A 24,036-nucleotide genomic window follows, 5' to 3' on the forward strand; every position below is an offset into this window, starting at 1 on the left:
AAGTGCATTATAATCCTATTACGAGCAGGATTATCAATAGCTGCAACCAGGTAAACTTCCCCTTTGTGTCGAGTTCAATTGGACCTGTACTGGCTACAGACTGGTCCCTTGAATTCACACGACTTGAGCTTCATCTCTTCATTTCCTTCCTTTTGCAAAGGTAAGAACTGGTTGCTTTCCATGAACAATTTTATATATATATTTTTTTATTGAATAAATTGTAAATGTACATTCTTAAATACAGTGCTTGAGGATAGAGAGTGTTAAAGATAAATGTCTGAAAATAGGGCGTCGCAAAATTAATGGGTCTGCTGATATTGGAAACATGTACAGGGGGCAAACTTTTTTTTTTTTTTTTTATAAGATAAGCGTTTCTGAAAATTTTTCTCAGCATTTTTTGTCGGCATCCTATTCCTGTATGACCAGCTCACATCATCACACGGCCATAAAATTGTATTGTAGATTGACGTCTCATGCTTGAATGTTTAGAATACCTGGAAGCAGCCACCTCCGGCACAGACAATCTTATCCACTTTTTGAACGCCTGTTAGCTTCTTAAACGATGCTCGATCCCTGTATGCCCATGACTCGGCATTAAAACCCTTGATTTTTTTATTTGTTATTTTTTTAGTTATTATTTTGGGGTAGCAAATCTTGGAAGCTTTTCTCCAAGTCTCTGTCCATGCTCTGATGGGGTGGGACGAGGAATGCCCCGGGGCAGGACGGCACGAGAATACTCACAGGGTGTGCATGCGGAGAAGCGGGAGCTGAGAGACCGGGGACTCTTGTGAGGTCTAAGAGTGAACGAAGAAAATAGGATAGTGGCCTGCGGCAAGTACGTTGGCTGGGACCGGGGCCTCCGCGCCCAGACACAGGAGCTTGGCGGGGGTTTGCTCCACTGTATGCCGCAGGGACCGACCACCTGGGGAAACAGAAAAAAGATCCCGACAAACTTGAGGAAGGTGAATACGTACCCGTGTCTGAGAACATCGAGGACCCCCTGGTCCGACCAGAGCCGGACCCAATCCGCGGAGAAGAGGGAAAGGCAACCGCCTCAGAAGGAGACCGGAGAATGAGGCAAAGACACTCCGGAGTATGTGCAGGCGTAAGGATTGAGCGTGAGGGCTAACCCTCGCGCAAGGGATGGCACCCACAAGAATGCTGCGACAAAAACTGCATTGAGTACACTGGCGGTCTCCAGCTATAGTCAATCAACCAGTTCAAGTTAATTAAGTTTTAACGTTTAACTAAGTTATGAAGTTATTCAAGTTAATCAAATTATTAAGTTAATCAATCAGTCAGTCACACATATATCCACAATGCTTTTCGAGGAGAATACTGAAGAGCTGCACTTCCTGCAGGGGTATAATGTACTAGGGGCTGACGTCAGATTGAAATCTGATCCGTCTCCAACTGCTAGCAGGAGTACACTATACCCATTGGTCCTGAGTCTATCTGTCTACACTAAGGAAAATGAAATTGTCAGGTAAGTAATTTCTCCATTTGCATGCCATTGGCGTTATCCTGTTCGTGCAGATTTTCCGCGTGCGTTAAGGATGCGTAAAATCAGTTATTGCATTTGCGTTCCCTTTGCGCTCGAAAAATGTGCGTTCAATCGCGCGTTCGCGGCTGTGCTAAGACGAACGCCCCGTATTACATCGGCCCCTCAGAGAACAAGCAGGATCAGGGCTGGCTTTTGCAATCTGCGACATGTGTGGCCACACAGGGTGCTGCTGACTCCTCCTTCCCACACACTTTCACATGAAGTCTGCAAGTAAGAGACTCAGTAATACTATCTAGAGGAAAGGAGGCTTTTGTCTGTGGTGGTAGATGAAGATAGTAGAGTTGCTTACCTGTAAAAGATGTTCTCAGAGGACAGTAGGATGTTTGTCCTCACACATGGGTGACATCATCAGATGGAGCCCCAATGTGGAAAACTGTCAAAGTTTCTAGAACTCTGACTAGGCACACTAAGCATGCCCTATACCACATGCCCACGCGTGGTACCTCTCCAGTCTTTTAACATAGAATTAATTAAAACCAAAAAATCCAACACCATGGGGTGGTGGGCAAGATTCACGAGGAATAACATCCTCCTGTCCTGGGAGAACACCTGTTACAGGAAGGCAACTCTGCTTTCTCTGAAGGCAAGAGGGATGGTAGTCCTCACACATGGGTGAATCCCTAGCTACAGGCTGCTCCCCAAAACAAAAAGGGGACCAACAGACACCCAACCAGGTGCAAATGGGCACACCACCACCAGTGCTGTTGGTTACCGAGGGGGAGACAGCTTGAATCCAAACAATGTGCCCTAGGCGGGAGAGTTGGGTCCTACAACACAAACGGGTTCGGAAGGACAGACTGGCCAAACATACTGTCACGCCAGCTATCCCTAACCAGACAATAGTGGGATGTGAATGTGTAGAGAGAACTCCACATTGCACCAGAGACTGCTTGCAAGTGGGTCACCAACACTGCCATGGCTGACAGAAGAGCCTTGACATGACCCCCAAGACGCAGTCCCACCTGGGCATAACAAAAGGAGATGCAATCTGCTAGCCAACTAGATAGTGTGTTTGGCAATGGCAACGGCCAATATATTCCTATCAAAAGAAATAAAGTTGGGTGGACTGTGTATGGGCTTCTGTCTGCTCCAGTTAGAAGGCTAAGCCTCACTTGCAGTCCAAACTGTGCAGGAATTGCTCACCTTGGTGCGAATGGGGCCAGCAGAATGTTGGCAGCATGATGGACTGGTTAAGATGGAAGTCCGTCACCACCTTAGGCAGGAATTTAGGGTGCGTATGCAAGACCACGCTGTCATGATAAAACTTAGTGTTTGGTGGACAAGTCACTAAGGTGTGGAGCTCACTGACCCTGCACACTAAAGTGACCGCCAGCAAAAATATAATCTTCCAGATCAGGTACTTCAGGTCTCAGGTGCACAGCGGCTCAAAAGGAGCTTTCATCAGCTGAGCTAACACCACATTGAGGTCTCAAGACACAGTGGAAGGGCATAGTGGACGTTTCAATTGAAGCAGGCCCCACATGAATCATACAACTGTAGGCTGTACAGAGATGGGCGTATCATCTACACCTCTATGGTATGCGCCAACTGCACTGAGATGAACTCTAACGGAGTTGGTATTTAAGTCAGCTTCCAATAGGTGTAAAAGGTAATCAAGCAGTTTTTTTTGTGTGGCAGGAGAATGGATCTAGGGTCTTCTGCTCACACTACACAGAACACCTCCTCCACTTCAGTCCATAGAACTTTCTAGTGGAAGGATTTCTAGAAACCACCAGGACCCAAGATACATTCTCTGAGAGATTGAGCAGTTGCAAAGTTAACCTCTCAACATCCAGGCTGTGAGAGACAGGGCCTAGAGGTTGGGATGCTGTAATCTGCATCAATCTTGCGTAATGAGATCTGGGGAAGTCCCCAGACTGATCAGTTTCCAGATGGACAATTGCTGTAGGAGTGGAAACCAGCCCTGTCTTGGCCAATGAGGAGTTATGAGGATCATAGTCCCCTTGTCCTCGCGAAGCTTCAAGAGAGTCTTCGGCACTAAGGTAATCAGAGAATACACCTACAGAAGAACCTTGTCCTAATGACGGACAAAGGCATCTGAAGCTGGTTTGCTGTCTGACCTGTACAGGGAGCAGAACTGAGACACCTTTCCTGTTGCAAGGAGACGCAAACAGATTTATGTTCGGGCTTCCCCAGAGGCGGAATATCCGATTCGCTACCCCCTGGTCCAAGGACTACTTGTGAGGTCTGAAAGCTCGATTCCGTCTATCCGCTACCATATTCTCCATTCCAGCCAGATACATGGCCCTGAGCACTATCCCATGGTTCAGGGCCCATGACAAGATCTGGACCACTTCTTGACACAGGAGGTACAATCCCATGCCTCCCTGCTTATTGACATACCACATGGCTACCTGGTTGTCATTTTGGATCAAGACAGCCGATTTCTGAAAGCCCATAGTGCGTATCTGATCGCCCGAAGCTCTAGAAGTTGATTTGACAAGAGCGTTCCTGAGCATACTAGAGACCCTGGGTGCTGAACCCATGTACACATGAGCTCCCCATCCCAGGGTGGACACATCCATGGTTAGGACAATCTGGATAGGGGGGCACTGAAAAGAGATATTCCGTTCCAGATTTGAAAGTACCCGCTACCAGGACAATGCGTTCCGGAGAGACGGGAGAGACAGGATTGAAAGCAATCCTGAAGGTTCTGAGTAGCCTGGCACCACTGAGACCTCCAGGTCCACTGGGCTCTGCGCATATGTAAGCGTGCCAAGGGAATGACATGGACGGCTGCAGCTATATGGCCCAACAGTCTAAATATGTGCCAGGCTGACTCCTGCTGAATCTCTGCTGTGAAGGTTGTCAAGGTGATGGCCCTCTGAAGAGGAAGGAAGGCCTTAGCCATGACTAGCAGGGCTCCTATGAAGTCCAACCGAGGTGACTGGCTGAGATGGGACTTCGGGTAATTGATAACAAACGCTAGTGACTCCAACACCCAGATGATTGAGCGCATGGACCTGGCGGCCCTTGCCTAAGATGTGTTCTTGTCCAGCCAAGCGTCCAGATATGGAAAAATATGCACTCCCAGCCAGCGGAAGTGTGCCGCCACCATGGTCAGGCATTTTGTGAAGACTCATGGTGCCGACGGTAGCCCGAACGGCAACACCCAGTACTGGAAGTGCTGTTTCCCCACCACATATCGAAGATACTTCCTGTCATCAGGGAAGATCTCAATGTGAGTGTACTTGTCCTTTAGATCAAGGGAGAATAGCTAATCCCCTTTTTGTAAAAGGGGGATCAAGGTGCTCAGGGAAACCATCTTGTACTTTTCTTTTTTTAGAAACTTGTTCAAGGCCTTAGGATGGGACGGAGTTCTCCTGTTCTCTTTGGAATCAGGAAGTACATGGAGTAGAATCCCCAGCCTCTTTGCCTGATTGTATGGGCTCGATCGTTCTGGCTATTAAGAGGGAGGAGACTTCCGCTAGCAGTACCTCCTGATGCGCTAAAGCCCCCAAAACAAGCATGGAGGGCAATTTGGCGAGACACCCAACAGGTTCAATTGGTACTCTTGACGGACAATGGAAAGAACCCACTGGTCCGAAGTTATACTGGGTCACTGGTTCACAAAGAACCACAGCCTGCCCCAGACAGGAGGGTCCACCATCCCGGGTTCGGGTGACTGGGCTACGCTCCCCATGACCCAGTCAAAACCCTGTCCCTGGAGATGACTGAGGACTGTTATTTAGCTTTTCAAATAATACTAAAATAAAGGGACACTCCATGAAACTAACAACCAGCAAATTTAAAACAAATCATAGAAAGTACTCTTTCACTCAAACACAATCAAGCAGTGGAATCTGTTGCCGGTGGATGTGGTCAAGGCATTTGGCACAGCAGAGTTTAAGAGAGGTTTGGACAAGTTCCTGGATGAAAAGTCCATAACCCATTATGAGCTAGCTAGACTAAGCAAAGCTGTTATCGCCAGGAGAGTAAAAGGAAATAGATCTACTTTTGGAATCTGCTGGATACTTGTGACCCAAACTGGCCACAGTTGGAGACAGGATGCTAGGTTCAAAGGACCTTGGTCTGACACAGTATGGTGAAATTTATGTTCTAACCATATTATTTGACTTTTTTATACCATAAAAAATTAAGTATTTTGGAAGTAGTTTTCAAAAAGATTTACATGCGTAAAACTGGGTTTTGAAAATTGCTAATTTTACGCATGTAAAACCTTTGAAAATTCATTCCATAGCACTTAATTTTCAAAAGGTTTTACATGTGAACATAAGCTTTTGAAAATTGCTATAATGCATGCTACTTTTATGCACATAACTCCTTTATTAATGAGTGTTCATACAGTCTACATACAATTATATCTGTCACAATCGCATAAGGTGAGTCTTCAGTCTATTCTACGGGTAGAAATGCTGCTTCTCATTGATACGGTAATTTACTACTTGCAACATTTGCTTTAACACAAACTTTTTTCTAGGCTTGAGATGACATGAAAACCTATAGTCCAATTAAACAGCTAGACATAGATTGATTTATTTAACAAATCTCTAAGTTTCTGCACTACAGTCTTGCTAGTATTTGGTTATTTGTTTGCTCCCTAATGGTACACAGTCACTTGAAAAGTTTTGCAAACAGACATTTCATGTCGTACCAAACGTTTTTTCACCTTTTTGTGCACTTTGAGTAAATGGGCTTTTTAAAATTGTTAAGATATATATTACTTTATGCATACAAATAATTTTGAACAATTGCCCCCATAAGGTACATTTTAAGACCCATACATGGGCATCCATGTGCATGTGGTTCCTGGCGCCGATGTGCGTATGTTATAAAATCCACTACCTGTGCGCCTGTTATAAAATCCACTACCTGTGTGCCTGATTTTATATCGGCGCGTGCTTAAGGGGAGAAATTTTACAAGATGCGAGCAGCAACGCAATAGGCCCTTTCCCCAGTTCCTAAACCCCCTAGCTAACCTGCCTCCCTTTTCCCCTATGTGTCCTGACCCCTAAAACCCTGCTAACTACACTAGGTTTTTTTTGTTTCCCAACTTACCCACTCTCCCATGCAGCAGCAGGTTGCACATGCCATTCCAATGCCGGCGCGCACTGTTCGGCCCACCCACACCCTGCCCATACCCCGCCCCTTTCTCCCTACCCTGTTGTTTGATGCATACCGGGAGATACACGTGTGCTGCTTAAAAATCCCTATGGCTCGTGCGTGGCCTGGCCACGCACATATCTCCCGGTTTTAAAAATCAGGCCTTGTGTGTGTAAGTGCAAACCTCTCGCCAATCCAACCCCTGTGCAGGTAGAGGTACACACAAAGGCTCTATATGCCTATTTTTATATGCAAACAGGGCAGGCAATTTTTTTTAAAAGTCCATTTTCTTTCTTATGGTAAATTTGAGAAGAGAAACACCCAACTGAAAAGTACCTTGAATATACGAAGCATTATAAACAATAGATTTAAAAAATACTACAAACGTTTGAGAACAAAGTGAATCTTACAAGGGGTTTCTCCCAGTTTGTATCCAGGAACAAAATTTCGAGTACATTATTCTGAAGAATACAAGTACAGTTTCTTTGCCTCATTTCTAGTGAAGGGACAAATGATATTCAAATTCATCAGACAAGTGTGTCTGTTGAAGTTAAGTGAACCATAGTATGTGCTTTGTAATTCCTTTATAAAAATATATATAGTACATTGCAAAAAAATGTTTTTTCCATTATTAATTCATCCAGTTAGAGCTGGTAAAGGAAAAGAAGGCATCCAACAATTATGAGTGTTATATTCTGAAGTTTAAAAAGATGAACTTTTTGATTACAAAAATATGTTTATTGCAAGCAGCTTCTTTTCACTGCTGGCTTGCTGCCCTTAGTTTGCTCAGATTATTGTGGATTGATAGTCAAGAGATTGTAGTGTGCAGATATAGAAATCACAGTAAGCAAGGAAGAAAATTCTGGTACAAAGCACAACATACAAAAAGTAAATTCAAATTTTGACGTTCAAAGATTCATGTATTAAGAAAAAGGTCCTATACCAGCATATCTAGGAACCAGTGAATCGAAACAAGTATCTTGTGGGGATGAAACTGCAAGAATATAAAATATAAGTATATTAATTTTAATCAGTTTCTTTCAACTTACCTTTCTTTCAAGAAGGATCAACTTAAACAAGATTAAGACCTGCAAGCACAAAAAAAGAAATAATCACTATGCAAAGAATATACAACAATATATAAAACAATATATAAACAAAAGCAAAAACTAAAAATTGGAGTGAAGCAGCACACATCCACTATGAAGTAACAAATTCTAAAATGTGTTAGTCTGTCAGTACTGTCCACAAATTCCATAAAGTGAAAAATTCAATCTTTCAAAAGTTCCATATTTATTAAAGGTAATATAAAACCAAATGTCATTTTGTGATCTACTGCAAAAATAAAAAGGTCTTATGAATTGCTTATTTGTCTCTCCCTCACTTCTGCAGTTTTTACCACCAGTTTACACAGAAATGCCACAACAATTGTAAGAAATTTTGTAAATGGTCATAAAGCAGTGCAGATAGAGTATGGTTTTACAACTTTAATTGCATTAGACTTTTCACTAGTGTAGCTCTATTCACAGTAGCAAAGATGGCAAGTAATATAAATGCAAAGCATTCTGTAAATAATTGTAGTGCTGAAAGGCTATAAGTAGGGACCTTCATTTACAGTTTTTGTTGTTCTTTATTATTCTTAGGAACTTCTCAGGGTTTATCATGTCAAGAACAAAAACAGGAGAAAATCAGCTGATAAAAATGACTCATTTTGCTGGGTAAACTGATAAATTACTACTTACCTGATAATTTCCTTTTCTTTAGGGCAGTCAGATGAACCCAGAATAAGTGGGTTATACACCTCTATCAGCAGATGAAGACGGAGCAAACTGAGGTCACAGTATATATACCACTGTAGTGACATCAGCCGCCAGTATTTTCTTCAAAAGCAACTGTGGACAGATTAGCATAAAATGATAAAAAACAGATAACCATTGCAATACTCAGCCAACAGGCAAAACTGAGCTCAGACAAGAATGTAATAACACTAGTTTAGGGACTGGAGTAACACTTACCAGTAATCCCCATAACACATAGGCACACAGGAATATCATTATGCTTTATTTGGCAGCCAAGGGAGGGAAGCTGGAGTCATCTGTCTGTCCTAAAGAAAAGGAAATTATCATGTAAGTAGTAATTTCTCATTTCTTAGCATCCAGTCAGATAAATCCAGAACAAGTGGGATGTACCCAAGCTACATCTGAATAGGGCAGGAGGCTAAACACAGTCCAATCAAAACCATATGTGCAAAGGCTGCGTCCTCCCAGGACTGAAGATCCAGATGATAATACCTGGAAAAGGTGAGCAAGGAAGACCACATCACAGCTCAGCAAATGTCGACTGGAGACAACAATCTAACTTCTGCTCAGGACACTGCCTGAGCCCTAGTGGAATGACTAGGTAACTGCTTCCCTGGATCCACACATGCAGCCGTAACTACCTCCTTAATCCAGCGAGCTATTGTAGCGCACGAGGCTGGCTCTCCCTGGCTAGTACTGCCAAGAAGGACAAACAGGCGATCCAACTTCCACAAAGGCTCAGTATCCTCCAGATACCTGACAATATGTCTCTTGACATCCAAGGGTCGCAACAGAATATACTCCTCTACATCTCTCTCTCTGTCCAGAGACGGCAGGAAGATGGACTGATTCAAGTGAAACTCAGTGACCACCTTCGGTAAAAAGGAACAGTATGCAGCTGTATTGCCCCTGGAGTCATCTGGAGAAATGGCTCCTGACGAGACAAGGCCTGCAGTTCGGAAACCCTATGCACAGAACAAATTGCCACAAAGAACTCCACTTTCAAGGTCAGCAACCGCAAGGACAGAGTATGTAACTATCTAAACGTAGGGCCTGCCAAAAAATCCAAAACTAAATTAAGACTCCATAGGGGCACCGGAAACCGCAAAGGAAGATGAAGATGTTTCACTCCTTTCAGAAAAAGGGCCACATCAGGATGCGTGACAAGAATCCACCATTTACCTGACCCCTGAAACAGGCAAGAGCTGCCACTTATACCTTTAAGGAACTGAGAGCCAAGTCTTTATTCAAGCCATCCTGCAAAAATTCCAAAATGAGCAGAATCTTGACCAAGGAAGGAAAAGTACTTCAATCCTCATGTCAGGCCTCAAACACTTTCCAAACCAGCCAAGGAAATGGAGAATTTTTTGGCTCTTAGCAAGGTGGAAATCACTGCCGCATAGCATCCAAGTTTCAGCAAGCGAGCCCTTTCAAGGGCCATACCGTAAGACAAAATAGAGTCAGATCTTTGGGAAGAACCAGTCCCTGCTGCAACAGGTTCCTGTACGCTGGAAGTCAAAGAGGCGAATCCACCAGGAGCCTCTGCAGAACTGCATACCAAGGTCTCATGGGCTAATCTGGAGTGACCAAGAGCACCATTCCTCTGTGGCGTTCAATCCTTCGAATCAATCTACCCAACATAGGCCATGGAGAAAAGACATACAGCAACTTGTCTACCGGCCACTCCTGCACTAGGGCATCGATCCTCAATGAATTTCTCTTGCGGCTGAAGAAATGAGGAACTTTTGCATTGCGCAAAGTCACCAACAGGTCTAGGAACAGGATACACCAATTAGCTGAAACTCAACTGACAACGGCCACTATCCTGGGTCCAGTCTTTCCCTGCTGAGAAAGTCTGCTCTTACATTGTCTTTGCCTGCAATGTGCAAGGCTCAGATCATCTGGAGATGCACCTCTGCCCATTGCATAGGGTGATCTATTTCCTATGACACTTGTTGGCTCTCCCTGACGATTGATGTAAGCCACAGTCATTGCATTGTCCAACATTGTTCAGACTGATCGACCCTATAGCCTGTTGACTAACTGTAAACATGTCAGCCGGACTGCCTGGGCTTCCAGCTGATTGATATTCCAGAGAGACTCTTGTGCATTCCAGCACCCTTGGGCTGTCAGCTCCTGACAGAGAGCTCCCCAACCAGAGAGACTTGTATCCATTGTCAGTACTAGCCAGTTCAGTGGGGTTAGGGAAGCTCCCTTCCATAGATGATCCGCCTGCTTCCACCACTGCAGTTGGGAGGAGACCTCCATCAGCAGGTGGAGCCAACTATTCCTAAGACTGGAGGTTCCATTGAGACAGCAGGGAGTGCTGAAGAGGACGCATATGTGCCCTCACCCATGGTATCATTTCCAGGGTTGCCACCATGAAGCCAAGTACTGCAGGTAAGACCATATGGCTGGGTGCAGAGTGTTCAATAACAGATGGAGTTGAGCTTGCAACTTCTGAATTCGAGCTTCCAGGCAGGAAAACCTTGCCCTGCTTCATGTCAAACTGAACCCCCAAGGTATTCCAGCAACTGAGTAGGCTGAAGATTTTTCTTGGCTAGTTCACCACCCAGCTGAGCTTCTGCAACTGGGAAATCACTTTGTTAGTCACCAAGTGGCTCTCTTCCGGTGACTTGGCTCGAATCAGCCAGTCATCCAATTACGGGTTTACTAGAATTCCATCCTCTCTCAACTCTGCCACAACTACTACCATTACCTTGGAAAGGGTTCTGGGAGCCGTGGCCAGGCCAAAGGTCAGCACCTGAAACTGAAAGTGGGGCCCCAGAACTGCGAACCGCAGAAAGCATTAATGTTCTAGTCAGATGGGAATGTGAAGATACACTTCGGACAGATCCAAGGAGGTCAGAAATTCCCCTGACTGCATGGCCATTATAACAGAGCACAAAGTTTCCGTGCAAAAATGTTTCACTCGCAGATGACGATTGACACCTCTGAGGTCCAGGATAGGACGAAAGGAGTCGTCCTTCTTTGGCATGACAAAATTAACGGAATACTGCCCCATATTTTCTTGAGACGTGGGCACTGGGACCACAGCCCTCAGGTTGAAGAGCCTTGCCAATATACTCTCCACTGCCCATTTCTTCTGCGGTGGATGGGAGGGAGACTCCATGAACATGTCTCGAGGAACCTTGCAAAACTCCACTGCATATCCTTCTCTTATTCCTTCCAGGACCCACTGATTTGATGTGATTTTGATCCACCTCTGATAAAAGAGAGCAGTGATCCCCTATCTCCTTTTCCCAGGGGTGGGTTGACAAACCATCATTGGGAGGCTTAGGGAGGTTTGTCTGGGACAAAAGGATTGCGAGCTAATGAAAGGTCGAGTCCTCTGAAAAGTCACTCCTCTATAGGATCGAAAACACCTGGATCCTCAAGAATGACCTCTCAAGTTAAAGGAGCGCAGTGTATGCTTCTTATCCTCTGGAAAACAAACCGGAGATTTGCTCCACTTACTGGCCAGTTCCTCCAACTTGCTCCCAAATAAAAGCTGGCCATTAAAGGGCAATTTAGTGAGGTTAGCCTTCGAGGTCGCTTCGGCCTCGAATTTCTCAACCATAACTGATGCCTGACCACTACCATAGAAGCCACCCATCTGGCTGAAGTGTGGACCAAATCACAGCCTGCATCTGCCAAGAAGGCAGTGGCTGGCTCCATAACTGCCCTGAAGCTTACCTGAAGTCATGAACTTCCTGGGAGAGAAGCAAACAAAAGTGGGCTCCCAAGGAACAACAAAAAGCAATCTGCAAGGTCATTGCCACTGCTTCATATGCTTGCTTAAGGCTAGACAATCTTTTTATCATGAGCATTCTTCAAGGTTGCTCCTTCATCCACGGGAATAGTGGTCTGCTTGGAGACTGCACACACCTTCAGAAAACATAAGCACTCTCTCAGCACTGGATCCAGAGGGTACAAGACCTTCCAAAACCCAACCCTCTTTGAAATTAGTCCCTGGAACGCCCCACTCAAGATCAATCAATTCTTGAATGGCCTCCATCATGGGGATAAAACAAGAGGCTTTACTCAAGGAAACCAAAATGGGATTTCTCATTGGCTCAGACCCGGAATCTGCCCTTGGAATCCCACACATTTTCAAGGTCTGGGAGATCAGAGCTGGTAGTTCATCTCTATTAAAGAATTGTAGCATTGTTCTATATGGTTCTAATCCTGGAGGAATGTCACCATCCTCAAGAGAGTCAGGATCGGCACCATTATCTGTGCCATCCAGATCTCTATCAGGAAGTCCCACTGCTGCTCTAGGAGTACTCTGGCGCTTAATAGAAGGTCAAGGCAAGGATCCTAACTGCGCCTCTGCTCTGGGAGCATTGGACAAGGTTGAAGACTATGCCTGAAAAAAAGATTGCAACCCCTGGAAAAATTCTACCCATGAAAAGGTAGAAGTATCCAAGTCAGGAGGCACCTGAGGTGTACTCACTGAGCTACTTCATTTCCTGCTGAGGAACCAATTAGGGGAGGTCCAAATTCAGGCGCCCCACCTGAGTCATATTTATCCAAACCTACATTCAGCTGGGAAGAACCAGGTTAAGTGAAATCAGAGGAAGGTAAATCTCCCTGAACCTCCAAATAGCATTGGCACAAGTTAGCGGGCACTCCTGGCTGAAATGCTCTAATATGACAAGCAGTGCAAAGAGAAAAGTTTCTTAGGTATCGGCACCATTTTGGCCGACAGTGCGCTGAGCGGCAGCTGGAGGCATGCGTCTAGCTGGGTTTTTTTGTTTTAAATTATATATACTTACAACTTAGGCAACCAAAAATTAAGGCATCCAACACTTAGGTGACCCACACCTATGTGTCTAACTAGGCGTCCAAGACTTAGTCATCCCAAAGATAAGCACCCCAAAAAACGTAAGTGCACAGTACAACTTGTACGCGCAGGTAAGTGTGCGGCCACTACGGTGTCACGCAACTTGGACACAGTGACTATAAGGTCCAACTCTGCGGCCAAATCTGGGTGCACAACTTGGACGCACAGCTAGACGCAAACGCCGAACCAACAATCCTGTAGAAGGCAACCTGAGAAAGCGCACAAAATGCCATTGTAGCCTACCATGCACTTGGAGCGGGACCTAGGCTAAAGAGGCTGCTTAACCCTCCAGGCTGCCCTTGTCCTTTGACCTCCTACGGATCAGGACGAATGTTGGAAGGGTGCACCGAGCACAGAGACCGGGGAAGGAGGAAGCCCTATGCAACAAAAACCTTCTAAGTCTCTGTATATAATTTTTTTTTTTTTAAACTTACCAGAGCTCAGCCTTACCTGGCTGAGTACAGAGACGGTCTCCGGCTGCGGGGGGGGAGAGGGCATGTGCCATCACCACCTCGCTTTACTTCCTGCACCCGCTGACTTTCAGCTGCTTAAGCAGCTAAGTCCACCCTGGCTGAAAACCAGCTAACAGACCAAGGCACTCATCTGAGGGTCCACGGAAATCACCTTAGGAATTCTCAACCGGGTGAGAGCGGGGCAAATTTATTTCCTTAATTCTCCTTTCGCAAAATGAAGGAATCCCCAGTAGGGAGACGCACATCCAGCATCTGCTGGAGATGGAGAATACTGACAAGCTAATGTCACTGCAGGGGTATATATACTGTGACTTCACTTTGCTCCATCTCCATCTGTTGGTAGTGGTGCTAACCTGCTTTTTCTGGATTCATCTCACTGTGCACTACGAAAATTGGAGTTTTATTTGGTGGACATAAGAACATAAGAAATTGCCATGCTGGGTCAGACCAAGGGTCCATCAAGCCCAGCATCCTGTTTCCAACAGAGGCCAAACCAGGCCACAAGAACCTGGCAATTACCCAAACACTAAGAAGATCCCATGCTACTGATACAATTAATAGCAGTGGCTATTCCCTAAGTAAACTTGATTAATAGCAGTTAATGGACAGAAGCCAAAACAATAAAACATTAACAGATTCTCCTACCCACCCACTCACCCAGCAGCATCCCCATCTCTACCACCATCCCCTGCCTAGCATACCTCTCTCTCTCTGTCCACCAGAAGCACTTCCCAGCAGGCCATCTGGTCCTGCACAAAAGCAAAGTGCAGTGTTAGAGTGGGGGCTTGGGTGTGGGGGAGAAGAGAGGGAGATTCTACAGGTCCTTGCTGAGGCTCACCTGGAGTACTGTGTTCAGTTCTGGAGATCTTATCTAAAAAAGGATAGAGACAGGATGGAAACAGTCCTGAGGCAAGCAACCAAAATTTTGTGGAGTCTGTTTCAGAAGACCTACAAGGAGAGGCTGAAGGATCTAAATATGAATTCCATGGATGACAGGAGGTGCAGGAGAGATATAACACAGACCCCTTCAGATACCTGCAAGTATGAATGATGCACAAACCTCCAACCTTTTTTGTTGGAAAGAAAACAGTAGAACTAGGAATCATGATATGAAACTCCAAGGGGGATGGATCAGAACCAATATTATGAAGTATTTCTTGAAGGAGAGGGTGGTGGATGCCTGGAATGCCCTCCCAGAAGAGGTAGTGAAGACAGGAACAGTAAATGAATTAAAAAAGGCATGGGCCAAACACTGCAGATTCCTAAAGACTTGAGGTTAGAAATGAAGAAAGGGGGTGGTGTAACATTTCTGCATGGGGGTAACCTGCAGCTACCCGTAACAGATTGCATGGGGGTAACATCACACACAGGGTCAATTACTACGAAAAGCAAATTGTCAGGCAGACTGGATGGACCATTTGGTCTATCTGCTGTCATTACTAGCGAGGTGCAAGGAAGATAAGACCAAGACAGGCTAAAGTCAGGGACAGTGGAGTACAGGCAGCATCAAGAACAGGCAAGGGTCAGGGCTGGCTGAGAACTAGCTAGGTCAATATCCAGGCAGGAGTTGAAGCAGACATAAATCAATCAAATAGGGTAAAAAGGCAGCCTGGGTCAGCAACAGAAAAACAGTCCAAGAACAGGCTCACAGGAAGGAAAGACAAGGCAAAGCAGGTCAGAATGGAGAGGCAAGGAAGGGCAGGAGCAAGGCTAGGCAAAACAGGAACGCAGTATGGCAAAGGTGGACAAGTAGCAACATAGCACTGATGACTAACACAGGAGAACTTGTTGTTGAGGTGCTGGCTGGTTTCAGAGGACTTACTTATATACCTAGACAGGATGTGATATCATCAGCCTGTGCCTCAGGAAGTCCTGGCTGCAGTACCTATAGGAGGTACAGGCAATGGTTGAAGAATTTCCGATTGACGCAGGTGTGAAGTCATTACAGGTGCAGTTCTGACATAATTCCACGTACCGTTTAATATCTTGAGACACACAGACCCAAGTGATTTAAAGGGTGGTTTCATCAGTTGTGCCAGGACCATGTTCAGATTCCATGGAATGGGAGGTTTTACAACTGATGGTTTAGTATGCCACAAACATTTTATGAATTTGGATACTAACAGATGAGTAGAGACTGGTTACCCTCAATTTGAATATGGTATGCTGATGTGGCACTGATATGTATTCCCTCACTGATGAGGTGGCAAAGCCTGAATGAAAAAGCACGAGCAAATAATTTAGTAACTCTTTTTGTTCACATGCATGCAAGTTGCAGGGTTGATATAATGTGGAGATCTTTTTCCACTTAAACCCTCAATTTGAATATGGTAAGCTGAAGAAGTTGCCTTGTCTTTCCTTCCTGTGAGCCTGTTCTTGGACTGTTCTTCTGTTGCTGACCCAGACTGCCTTTTTACCCTGTTTGATTGATTTATGCCTGCTTCAACTCCTGCCTGGATATTGACCTTGCTAGTTCTCAGCCAGCCCTGACCCTTGCCTGTTCTTGATGCTGCCTGAACTCCACTGTCCCTGACTTTAGCCTGTCTTGGTCTTATCTTCCTTGCACCTCGCTAGTAATGACGGCAGATAGACCAAATGGTCCATCCAGTCTGCCTGACAATTTGCTTTTCGTAGTAATTGACCCTGTGTGTGACGTTACCCCCATACAATCTGTTAAGGGTAGCTGCAGGTTACCCCCATGCAGAAATGTTACACCACCCCCTTTCTTCATTTCTAACCTCAAGTCTTTAGGAATCTGCAGTGTTTGGCCCATGCCTTTTTTAATTCATTTACTGTTCCTGTCTTCACTACCTCTTCTGGGAGGGCATTCCAGGCATCCACCACCCTCTCCTTCAAGAAATACTTCATAATATTGGTTCTGATCCATCCCCCTTGGAGTTTCATATCATGATTCCTAGTTCTACTGTTTTCTTTCCAACAGAAAAGGTTGGAAGTTTGTGCATCATTAATACTTGCAGGTATCTGAAGGGGTCTGTGTTATATCTCTCCTGCACCTTCTGTCATCCATGGAATACATATTTAGATCCTTCAGCCTCTCCTTGTAGGTCTTCTGAAACAGACTCCACACAATTTTGGTTGCTTGCCTCAGGACTGTTTCCAATCTGTCTCTATCCTTTTTTAGATACGATCTCCAGAACTGAACACAGTACTCCAGGTGAGCCTCAGCAAGAACCTGTAGAATCTCCCTCTCTTCTCCCCCACACCCAAGCCCCCACTCTAACACTGCACTTTGCTTTTGTGCAGGACCAGAGGGCCTGCTGGGAAGTGCTTCTGGTGGACAGCGAGAGAGAGGCATGCTAGGCAATGCATGGTGGTAGAGATGGGGATGCTGCTGGGTGGGTAGGAGAATCTGTTAATGTGACTTTCATGTTCCACCATTGTACTGTTTTTCTATATAGAAACAGAAACATGATGGCAGAAAAAGACCATATGTCCATATGGTCTTTTTCTGCCATCATGTTTCTGTACATCTAGTCTGCCATCATGTTCTGTACATCTAGTCTGTCCATCTGCCCAATTAATTTAGCATTATAATTCCTATCACTTCTGTGGAACAAAACCAGAGGTCAGGTGACCTCTGACAGTATTATCTTTCAGGCCTAGAATTACAATGCTGCACACTTCTAATAGTTAAATCTAGTAGACACGAAAATAGGTTATAAAATATAAGAAACTGCTTAAGGCTGACTAGGGGCTGCATGCAGGTGTCATTCTGAAAAATCCCTGACTTTTTTAGGAGCACTAGAATAGTCAGATGTCATAGGTGAAGGATGGAAAATCCCCCCCCCAAATCACAGGTTCTTAGAAAAACACTTGGGTCAGTGGTTACGTGCCCTTCCCATTTTGCGCCCCTAATGGAGCTTGTGGGCTGACCTTCCTAAACCTTCATGGTGGGGAAAATCCCAGCATTTGGGGCCCCGCTGTGGGCTCGGCTATCATCAGACAATAGAGTTGACCTTGGATCATGCGGTCAGTGCTTCTAAGTATCTTGTTTCACTAGTCACATACACCTGGAAAGACCCCAAAATCTATGTGACCTTCATGTTCCACCATTGTACTGTTTTTCTATATGAATTCTGTGCTAAGTATTAGGCCTCCAACTGGTTGCCTCCACTTGTACAAGCGTCTTTGCTATTGCAGCAAATAAAGCCTTACCATCACTCCTGGGTGTGATTCCTGTCTTACCCTGAGGATGGGAAATATCTCAAGAGTGGCCCCACACATGCTGTGACACTCAACACTTCCTTAAAGATCCCCTGTATTTATACCATGCTTTCTTGAATTCAGATACTGTTTTTGTCTCCACCATCTCCACTGGGAGGCCATTCAATGGATCCACCACCCTCTCTGTAAAGAAATATTTCCTAAGATTATTCCTGAGTCTATCCCATTTTAAGCTCGTCCCACAACCCCTCATTCTACAGTCTCCTTTCCACTGAAAGAAGCTCACTTCTTGTGCTTGGAAATCTTTGAGATATTTAAATATCTCTATCATATCTCCTTTATCTCACCTTTCATCTAGGATGTACATTTAGATCTTTAAGTCTGTCCCCATATGCTTTAGGACAACCACCAGTGAACATTTTAGTGGCCACCCTCTGGACCGAGTCCATCCTGTTTATATCCTTTTGAAGCTGCATTCTCCAGAACTGTAAACAGTATTTCCAAATGAGGTCTCACCAGGGACCTATACAAAGGTAATATCCCTTCCCTTTTTGTGCTGACCAATCCTCTCCCTAAGCAGCCATTTTTCTGGATTTTGCTGTCCCCTTAGCCACCTCTTTGGCCACCTGAAGATCATCAGATACAATCACTCTCAGATTCTGCTCTTTCTTCAAGTTTAGAAGAATTTCACCTCTAATACTGTACTTCTCCAATTTTTTTTCATCCTAAATACATTACTCTATTTTTTTTTAGCAATAAATCTTAGCTGCCAGACCCTAGACCATTCCTCGAGCTTTGCTAGATCTACCTTATGTTTTCCACACCTTCCAGTTAAAGATTTTCTGGCAGACACTATTTTGTCCTTTGTTTCTTTGTTGAGGACAATTCTTTTATCATTGAGTGTTTAACATTTAAATCATGAGGCTGAGGAAGGGGCGGTTCGGATGAAACAGATATTCCTCTTCTTCAGTTAATAAGTATAGATCTGAGCCAAGAGGAATTTGAGGAGGGCTGGAGAGTTTAACCAGATATACAAACCAGACTTGTCCGGGCCATGCTGGAACTATAAGATGAGATGGGCCCTGTCCTTCAGCACTTTTTACACTATCCTAGCTATTAGTGAAATTGATGGAAAACATGCATGAGATTTGCATTCTAGTCAAGCAGAAAAGAATCCTGAGTGGATCTGAGAAAAATGAAACAAAACTTTTCTAGTTTTCTGTTTTGTTAATACAGTTGATTCAGAAAGTATTCAGACCCCTTCACTTTTTCCACATTTTGTTATGTTACAGCCTTATTCTAAAATGGAAAATATGCATTTTTTCTCTCCTTAATCTACAGACAATACCCCATAATGACAAAGCAAAATCAGATTTGTAGAACTTTGTGCAATTTTTAAAAACCTGAAATATATTTACATAAGTATTCAGACCCTTTACGCATTAATTTGTTGAGGCACCTTTTGCAGCGATTACAACCTCAAGTCTTCTTGAGTATGATGCTAAAATCTTAGCACTCCTGGATTTGGGGATTTCCTCCCATTCTTCTCTGCAGATCATCTCAAATTCTGTCAAGTTGGATGAGGAGAGTCAATGCACAGAAAGTTTTAGGTTTCTCCAGAGATGTTTGATCGGATTCAAGTCCAGGCTCTGGCTGGGCCACTCAAGGACATTCACAGACTTGTCCCGAAGGCACTCCTGCATTGTCTAGGCTATGTGCTTAGGCTCATTGTCCTGTTGGAAGGTGAATCACTCCAGTCTAAGGTCCAGAGTCCTCTGGAGCAGATTTTCATCAAGTATCTCTCTGCACTTTGCTCCGTTCATCTTTCCTTCACTCCTGATTTGACTTCCAGTTCCTGCCACTGAACAACATCCCCACAGCATGATGTTGCCACCACCATGCCACACTGATCCTCCAATACCTGGACTGCTTTGCTCACTGATTCTTCAGCACTATCTAGAGATGTGCTCTTGATCGAGATAGGGTATGCATATGTTTCCCTATCTGCATAAATACACAACCACCACTGCAAAACATTTAATGAGCACTCAGCATGCTGACGCCAGGCCGAAATGCATTACACAGAATTGAAGATAGTGCTTCCCTATAATGAATCTGAGATACCGTCTGGGACGTGGAAATATTTCTGTGTGAGTAAGCATCCTTTAGATTTAGAGGCATAGCCAGTCTCCTTTTAAAAAAAAAAAAAAAGGGATCAGGGTGGCTAGGAAAACCATTTTGAATTTTTACCTTACCAGATATTTGGTCAAAGCCCTGAGATCAAGGATGGGACAGAATCCCCCTGTCCATTTTAAGATCAGGAAGTATTTGGAGTAAAATTCCTGCTCTCTTTCTCCTGGTGGAACAGGCTCAACCGCATTGGCCTCTAAGAGGAAGATCTCTTTTAATAGCAACTCCTGATGCTGAGGCAGCAACCAAATGCTATTCAGTGGGTGATATAGCCATAATCTGCATCTCTTTCTCATTATGCTGAGAATCCGGATGTCAAAGGTTACAAGGGAGGGCCAATGTTTTACTTAAAAACCTCAGCCTCACTCCAACATAAAGGTCTTCTAGCACAGATACTGGGATACCAGCTATGCTCTCCCTGATTCAGTCAAAAGCTAATCCTAGCTTTTGGCTGGACTGCTGACAGCGGTTTATGGACTCTTTGCAGTTTGGGACGACAGCAAGGTGCCTGTTAATGATGGGATTGAGAGGGTAGAGGAAGAGAGTCTCTTTGAAGACTAGAAATGTCTCCACAGTGCTCCACTTGAAATCCTCCTGATTGAGAAGGGTGTGTCAAGAGTAACAGTGCAAAAGATCTGGAGCATTACATAATGGTCTAATTTCAGCTATCACTTCTTTGACCTTATTTCCAAAGAGATTCTCTCAACTGCAGTGCATACCAGAAAGTCTTTCCTAAACATTCTGTCAAAAGCCTGAGACCTGCAACTAGGTGAGTCCATGGGTGCCAATACCCACTGCAGAGACTCTCAATGCTGTCTTGAAAACATTAAAAGTTGACTGGAGTGTTTTTTCCACACTCCATTCCCTTGTCCACCATTGAATGCAAGGCATCATGCTGCTTCTGAGGAAGCTGCTCTACTGTCTCCATCACACTCTTTAGTATGTCTTGCATTTAGTGTCCTATGAAAAGCTGATAGGACACTGTGTAGGCATTGAGCATAGTCTCCTGAAAAACCTCTTTCCCAAATCTAGGTTTTCTTAACTCTTCTACAGGAGCACAGAGGAATGTCTCTCCTTAGCTTTCTTAAGAGTAGAGTCATCCACCACAGACTGGTGAGGAAGCTTCTGTTTCTCAAATCCAAGCACCCTCTGGACACAAATTGTGTCCATTTTTTATTAACTTGAGCTACAGATAGGGGGCTCTCACACATCCTCATCTGTATCTCCTGAAGGATTTCATGTACAGGCACAGCCACGGTATCCTCTGGGAAGTTCACAAATTGGAGTTGTTAAGTATCTTGGTCCTAGATTCTTCCTCCTTTTGTAACAAGCCTCAGTCATAGTCTTCAGGAAATTGGTGAAGGTGTGGTTTTCTGGAGGAGTCATCGTCATCCTTTTCTGTGGAAAAGAGAGCTTGAGGGGGAGACCTGTTAGCGCCTCCTGATCAGAGAATTCCTCGGATCCATAGCTATATCTCCAGGAGTATTCCAAAGCCAAGCCCATCTAATACATCAGGGGCCTAGGCCTGGACCTCACCCGGCTAGCAGACAAGCCCTCAGATGGGAGCACTTGTCTTTTGGGGTCTAGACCCCAATGAGCACCTGTGTCTTGGTGAAATACACACCCCCCTACACTGGAGATTCGCATTAATGTGGTGGTTCGATCTCCTCTGGGGTTCAACATCGGAGTCCTTCCAATGGGTGTTGAGAGGCCTTCCAGCAAAGGTTCAATGTCCATCTGTCAGTGCACTGATGCTCTGAATCTTACAAATCAGTGGCCTCTTGGATGTTCCTATTTAGCTCCTCTTCAAAATTTGTCAATCCCAACACAACTGTGTGAAGCAGGAAAGGCCACATCTTACTGGAACACCAGAAGGGTATCTGGGCTGACACCTAGAACTTTGGAGAGTGATGCAAATCCCTGGGATGCATGGGGGGATGAGCTTTTCTCTCCATAGGAATGCTTTGGGGGATTCAAGTCAGCCACCAGAACACCCCCAACTCCTGGCATTGTACATCGGCAGATCCCAATGCTTCTTGGCCTTCACCAGATGCTGGACATGGGAACTCTGTGATTCCAGCACCGAAAAGGCACAACGCCTTTGTCTTCTTTGAATGGAGGAGCCAGACACTGGGGTGTCCCCCTGGGCCTTTCTAGGGCTCAAAGTCTAGGGAGATCGATGCCCCCCTCTCAATATCAATGTACCACCAGCAATCGGTATTGCTCCTGAGTCCCTCCAATGTCTCTGATGCACATACAGATGGGCAAGACTTATGATGCCTAAAGTGTATCTCAAGAGATCAATTTGAGATCATCACCCCCAAGGGTCATAGTTGCACTCATGGGACACCCCCAGATGCCATGGTCACCCCTAGGCAGAGGACACTTCTATTATGGGGATTGGTGGTAGACAAGAGTGGCTTGCACTCGGAGCAATTCTCAAAGCCAATGGCTTTCTTCTCCTTCAGAGGCAAAGAATGAAAAACTAGCGAGATAAAAATCAAATTACTCAATGATGGAAAAAAAGCAAACGATGCTTCCTGGGTGCACTGTTGCATCATAGGGCTCACAAAAACACAAGTAGATTTGAAAACAGAAAAAAAAACCTAACTAAGAACATAAGAACTTGCCATGCTGGGTCAGACCAAGGGTCCATCAAGCCCAGTATCCTGTTTCCAACAGAGGCCAAACCAGGCCACAAGAACCTGGCAATTACCCAAACACCAAGAAGATCCCATGCTACTGATGCAATTAATAGCAGTGGCTATTCCCTAAGTAAACTTGATTAATAGCAGTTAATGGACTTCTCTTCCAAGAATTTATCCAAACCTTTTTTGAACCCAGCTACACTAACTGCACTAACCACATCCTCTGGCAACAAATTCCAGAGCTTTATTGTGCGTTGAGTGAAAAAGAATTTTCTCCGATTAGTCTTAAATGTGCAAACTAGGTGGCTAAAAGGGAAGGTGGCTAAAAGGGAAGAAAAGAACCACAACCTGTGGGCCTTGCAGCAAGATGAAATTGAAGGGACCCTGCATAGAAGTTAAGCAAGCTACACATGCCCCATTGGGTATATTAAAAACTTCCAGAAGCTTTGAAATCAAAGTTCTATGTTGGACTCTATCTGATAATGTCAATCCATATGTGAGGCATGTTATTCTGCCAGTCTTCAAATAAATAATGCTACTGCACAATCTTTTTGGCATGAGATCTGTTATATTGTAACAAAAGAACACAGAAGTACATCCTGCTTCTATACTTTAGCAAGCATGCCAAAAAGCCATACCTTGTGTCTAAATTGCAGGACCAGATCTCTTGGAGACAGGCCTAGAAAATTATAGAGGAAAAGTGTTAACAGTACTTGAACACAATAAAAGGAATTTAACTGTGCTCATCTCCCTTCTCAACCTAAACTTCACTTTTTGATATATCCAAGCTAAAAACTGTTAAAACAAGATCTCTAAAGGCTTTGGCTGTGTTTTTCTCATGACAACAACCTTGTGTTGATTGAATAGATTATTATTCTGAGTTTAGAAGTGGCAGAGATGGCTCATGCATAAATTAAACACCAAACAACCATCAGCTTTTTCTCATATCAGATCTATTGGCCCAAGCTGTAATGTGGGGACAAAAGTAACCATGTAATTTAAAACAGATTCTAAACACGTCTCTATAAAAAAATTCAATCAAGAGATAAAACAGCATTAACTCTCTCTTAATTACTTTCAACCATTTTAAGGCTTGTGAGCATTGCAAAACAGTATCTCTAGAAGATACTACAGATAATTTGCTTTATATTTAAAATCCATTAAACTAAAAATCTGGCTGTCAAGTTCTTTAATGGACTACCATCTGCCACCATACTAAATAGAAATGTAAAACATTTTGTTGCAT

At 44.4% G+C, this 24,036-nt stretch overlaps 1 protein-coding gene across 1 annotated transcript in view; it reads right to left on the bottom strand.

Moving 5' to 3' along the window:
- Positions 1-24,036, bottom strand: part of AVL9 (AVL9 cell migration associated) — a 207,990-nt gene that overhangs the window by 77,087 nt on the left and 106,867 nt on the right. Inside the window, exons 7-8 of the mRNA XM_029589795.1 lie at positions 23,429-23,469; positions 7,699-7,737 (exon numbers count right to left, since the gene is read on the bottom strand). Coding sequence (XP_029445655.1) covers positions 7,699-7,737; positions 23,429-23,469 — 80 coding nt within the window. The remainder of the gene's footprint in view (positions 1-7,698; positions 7,738-23,428; positions 23,470-24,036) is intronic.

This window comes from Rhinatrema bivittatum, chromosome 2 (genome assembly GCF_901001135.1).
Source record: "Rhinatrema bivittatum chromosome 2, aRhiBiv1.1, whole genome shotgun sequence".
In the NCBI taxonomy this organism is placed as follows: Eukaryota; Metazoa; Chordata; class Amphibia; order Gymnophiona; family Rhinatrematidae; genus Rhinatrema; species Rhinatrema bivittatum.